Here is a 5,611-nt window from a genome sequence, read left to right on the forward strand (position 1 = left end):
TTACTCATTTGAAATATGTCGCTTCTTCCTGCCTCTTGATCAATGATGTCCTCTGGGCTAGAAACCCTCTGATTGATGTCCTAAGCTGTTTCAGTGTAAACATTTCATGTTTCACTGAATTGTGCATCTGTTGCATGCTTGTGCCAAACCTTTATAGATGTTTTGGAAAGCTGTTTAGATCATTTTTATTCACTTATTCAAATAAAGAAATAAATACTAATTACTGGTCGACCGATATATCGGCCGATACTTGGCATTTTTCAAATATCGGCATCGGCCGATAAGTTTTTCTGTTTGGCCGATACGTTCGAGGCAGGACTTATATTTTGACAACGCTGAGAGCGGCAGCGCCTGAACACACAGTGCTCACATTCTCCCTCTTGTTCGCTGTTGTCGCTAACAGTTCTGTCTAATACGGATAGAAGTCTTTCTAACAATCCGATAGAACTGTTAAACAAAAGAATTAAAATGTATACAAAAAGTATTATAACGATTGCTTTTATATTATTAGTAATAGAAAGGCAAACATTATAATACTTGTTTGCCGTCAGCATTCAGCAAAAGACACAAATATATCATTTAAAACAAATCTTTGAATGGCTAATGAAAATTTTATTTCACAAACCTTGCAAACTTAGTCGGATCCAGTTGTGAGATCTTGTGAAGTGTGCATGTGACCTGCATGATCGCGTGTTCTCTGTGTGTTCTCTGCGTGACTTTCGGTCCGTGCAAATTGAATGCTTTAAACATTAAATTCGTGATTTCAAATTATGCTGCGCTTTATGCCCTCTGTCATATTCATGTCATTTTCACTGTGTGGTGTATGTGAAATGAGTGTTACCTTGGCTTTATTTGAAAAAATATGATTCCCAATGCACACAAACTTCCCAGATTACTGAGTGCCCTGTTGGTTACTGTTTACTTCCTTTTTAATTATATTTTTATTAAATATTTATTTATTTGTGGAAAATACTTTGTCATCTAAAGTATATGTTTATTTTACAAATGTATTTTTGAATCCTTTTTCAAATGATTTCAAATTTCTTAAATATTAATTAAAATGAATACAATGATATCGGCTTTATATCGGCCATCGGCCACCCTGCTTTCCAAGATATTGGCATCGGCTGTCAAAAAAACAAAATCGGTCGACCACTAGTGTAGTTCTTTGCCAGGGTTTTGCCTAATAAAACTGATTTTATTTGTAAAAGTGGAAATCACATTAAAAATAAGAATTCTGTCATCTACTCAGATTTCATGTCATTCCAAAACTTTCTTTCATCTGAAAAACACAGAAGATATTTTGAAGAATGTTGGTAGCCAAACAAAATTTCTATTGCACAGGCAAAAAACACTTAAGGGCTTGAAAACGAAAAAAAAAAAAAATCACTCCGAGCAGAATCGATATTTTAACGTTTCTGTTCCTGCGTTCCTCTGTATTATTATCGTTCCGAAACCGGTTTGCCTAGAAAAAATAACAGTTAATAACGTTATTTTAAAAACTTTTTCTTTGCCTATAATAATAATAACAATAATAATAGCCTAATAATAATAAAGTACAGCGTTTTCTACACAAAAAAAAAAACAAAAAAAAAAACAGGAAGAGATCTGGTATCTTAACCCGCTGTGCTTAGTCACAGCCAATACAGCATCATCTTTTCTAGATTTTGGCCAAATTATAGGCTACTAAACAAAAGAAAAAAATCTGTTAGCGCTTTAAAGGCATTAAAGTATTTTTTTAAAGATATTTAAAAATGTTTGCTGCATTGTTAAAAAAATGCTACTCGTATACAATTGCATTTTGAGAGAGAAACAAAAGCATGAGTTGCATAGGCTCACGTCGCATTTTATTACTAGGCTACATTCAGAAATAATGTGCTAAAATGCCGGTAAAGCAAAATGTTTACAAACATTATAAACACAATATATATATATATATATATATATATATGTATGTATATATACGTATACATAGGCTATCTATGATAAACACAGTTATTAGTTTCCTTCTCTCCACAACAAATCAAAGTTAAGGCAATGCGTTCAGGCTATAAAAAAAGTCAATCCAAAAACAAATTAATCTAAGATGAAACTGATGCCTACCTCTCTCATTCGGCACGAATCCAAATGTTTCCATATTCGCGACGTATCTGGATGCTAAAATAGCCTATTTATTATGTAATAGGCTTTGTACTTCACTCGCGTCGGCATCATCCTTCACATCGGCTATATCAGCACAGTGAGGCACTGGTCACGCTGAACGCAACCGATTGTACAACGGAGCAGTGCAACTTTTTATGTTTCTTTAACTATATTTTATTTTGATAATGAACAGGCTGCAATGTCGCCAAATATGTTTTGTCTGTGTACGCGTGAGGCGCCGGCTCGATGGTCATACCAACGCTGGTTGGTTGCACAGATAGAAGCAAAACATCATTCAAAACTGTCAAGATTAGCAAAATAAATAAAACTGTAAAATAAATAAAACCTGTAAATCTTTTGCAAAATAAAGAAAACTTTCTGCTGTCTCGTTTTCCTTTCCGTGAACTTTGGATCGCGTCACAATGAACCGAAACTCACATTTTATTCTTTCGTTTTGTTAATCTGTCAATGATTTAAGTGCAATAGCCTACATTTCGTGTATAGGCCAATAGAGGCTATTCGTTTTATGTAAGCCTATAGTTTTATTCTGTTTTCTCCGTTCACAGAAGCGCAGCAGGTGCGTGTGATCTGTTGAATCCTTCTTACACTATCCTCGGATAAACTCTAAAGCCGGTGCATTGCCATTGCGACTTACATATGAGTTCACAGCTGAGCGGGCATTTTACTCGTTGGATGCGTCAGCGTCACATTTGCAGGCCGTACTACTGGAATTTCTAAATTGGTTGACTGCAAATTTCAAATATTAAATGGAACGATAAAATAACGTTATTAATGGCCATTTCAAATTTTCGATTCTGTTTGGAACTATAAAATTTGATTTCGTTTCTGGTTCTGTTCCTGTCAAAATTTCGTTCGTTTCCAGTTTTCGTTTTGGTTCCTTGAACCGGTTCAGAGCTCTGCTTAAGACGTTTCTCAAATAAACTTATTTTATGTTCCACTGAAGAAAAAGACAGGGTTGAAACAACATGAGGACAAGTGAATTATTATAGAATTATTTTTGGGTGAACTATTCCTTTAAATTGTGGCTTCTACAGAACCATATAGCAGTTGCGATCTAACGATCTTGGAAATAAAGGTAGAGCTGTAACAAAAAAAAAAAAAAGAAGTGCACTTGGTAAGGAAATCAGTTTACTGAAGGAGAAATTGAATTGGATTGTTACATTCCTACAGTAATTGTGAGGTGTTTTAGGGCTCATGTTTTCTTTTCTTTTGTAGGTCTCTCCTAAAGATGAACCTAAAGCCCCAACAGGTAAGCCATTTTTATAGTGTTATAATAATGAATGTCGATTGTAAGATGATGAACTTCCTGTTGTATCAAGTGCTAATTTCTCTGTCTCCGTCTCTGAAACAGAGCAAGTTGGGTCTAAGATACCCCGCCTGGAGAGTCCTATGCCCCCTCTCCCTGTGTCCCAACCCCCAGGTGAGGATTTCTGTGTTTTGACATAGGCAGCAAAATAAATCTTTGGTAAAAGTACATCGCTCATCATATACAAAAAAAAAATAATCGAATTTTATTGTTTACATAACCTTTATGGGTTTTTCTATTGGGGTTATTGGAAAAATGTGAAATTATCTTGGCATTTCACAATATATGACTGTGCTTCCTGCTGCTTCAGACTAATTGCTTTTAGTAATAAACACATACACTGACTACTGTTTTTATATATATATATATATATATATATAAATAATACTTATATTTTTAATAGAAATCGATACTTTATTTTCAGCAAGAACTATTTAAATTGATCAAAAGTGTCAGTATAGACATTTATAATGTTACAGTGATTTCTTTCTATTCGTCACAGAATCCTGAAAAATTATCATGGTGTCCACAAAAGAAAAAAAAAAGCAGCACAACTGTTTTCAACATTATTCATTAAAAAATATATATTTCTTGAGCACTAAATTAGCATATTAGAATTATTTCTCTAGGATCATGTGACACTCAAGACTGGAGCAATGATCCATTACTGAAATAAATGATGAAATTATAAAAAAAAATAAGTTATTTTAAAATGGAATCAAATTTCACAATATTGTATTGTAATTCACTATTTTCGAACAAATAAATGCAGCCCAGAGAATTGTTATTTTCAAAAACCCTAAAATCTTACCGACCTCAAACTTTTGAACGGTAGTGTATATACACATAATGATGTTTGTCAATGAAAACTATTATAAAGTGATTATACTAAATGTATATAATTGATACTATAGTAACACGTCTATGACTTCTGTCCACACATAGATCGCAAGGCTCCGTCTGTCATCCCAGCTCCTCCCGCTGAAGCAGAACCGGCTACCTCAGCTGACATGGATCCAGCACAGGGCCCGGCTCCTCCTCTGCCCCACGGGGCCCCGCCCCCTCTAAATCAGGCCCTACACGATACATGTGCCTGTATACAATATACACAGTCTGTATCGGGTTTATGTGTATTCTGAGACATTTCAGCTGCCAGTGTCTGGGAGTCCATGAAATACCGCAGACTTCTGCTTGGGTTCAGGGTTTCACGGTTAGACTTTAAATCCACTGATGCGATTTGAAGGGATAGTTCACCCCAAAATGAAAAACTGATGTATTTACTCTCCCTCATGTTGTTCTAAACCTGTATGCAAAATGGATATTTATCCATACAATGCTTCACGTTGACCATGGTTGGTCAATCTACAAAGAGGACAATCTAAAAAATGGACCATACAACTTGTGATCTATGACTTGGTCCATATGATGTTTTTGAAGTCATATAATAGAGCTGTTTTCAGCTTTTTTCAAAATTGTTATGTGGTTTCAGAGCTCAAGTAGTAAGGATTACTTCATATTGTATGTTCTGGTTAATATGAATGGTTTTTACATGAAAAGATCTGAAAAGATGTGAAAATTAAAAAAAAAGAAAAAAAAATCATACAGGTTTAGAATGGCATGAGGGTGGATAAATAAAGACAAGAGATTTTCTGTTTGGGGGAAACTATCCCTTTAAATTCTTACATTCCAAACCCATTTCTGTGAATGAATTATGAATTTTTGGTTGTACATATGATTTATTCTGTATTATCTTTAGAGAACCTTTTTTTTTCACTGTTATGTATTCACTCTCCTTTGGCTTTGCTTTTTTAGTTGGTGTGTTGCAGAATCTTGGGGAAAATATCCCACAAATCATCCTTAGCAGTCCTTTGATTCAGATGCGTTTCTGGCATCTTTGACTGACCTGAGATCAAGTGCATTGATTGATAGGCATGTTCGGTCTGTAGTTTCCCGTATGTGCCTTAGTTTGGTTAGTATTTAATCGGCAAAGGACTTGCTATGCTCAACCACCTTGTATTTTCCTGTTGATTTTTTTTAGGCAGATAATAAAAGTCTTTTTCCCCTTGTGCATTTACTTGGTTGTGTCTTGTTTTAAATTGCGTCACTGTCAGGCTATGAATTACCCGAGAAAATAAATGTTTT

At 34.8% G+C, this 5,611-nt stretch overlaps 1 protein-coding gene across 1 annotated transcript in view; it reads left to right on the forward strand.

Annotated features, from left to right (window-relative positions):
* LOC107678663 (cyclin-K-like) overlaps nt 1–5,367 on the forward strand; it is a 12,213-nt gene extending 6,846 nt beyond the window's left edge. The window contains exons 9-12 of the mRNA XM_016474016.1: nt 3,379–3,412; nt 3,515–3,583; nt 4,415–4,558; nt 5,282–5,367. Of these exons, the coding sequence (XP_016329502.1) occupies nt 3,379–3,412; nt 3,515–3,583; nt 4,415–4,558; nt 5,282–5,367 (333 nt within the window). The remainder of the gene's footprint in view (nt 1–3,378; nt 3,413–3,514; nt 3,584–4,414; nt 4,559–5,281) is intronic.
* The last annotated feature ends 244 nt before the right edge of the window (nt 5,368–5,611 follow it).

The sequence above is a fragment of the Sinocyclocheilus anshuiensis genome, unplaced genomic scaffold, assembly GCF_001515605.1.
Source record: "Sinocyclocheilus anshuiensis isolate Anshui unplaced genomic scaffold, SAMN03320099.WGS_v1.1 scaffold1816, whole genome shotgun sequence".
NCBI lineage: Eukaryota > Metazoa > Chordata > Actinopteri > Cypriniformes > Cyprinidae > Sinocyclocheilus > Sinocyclocheilus anshuiensis.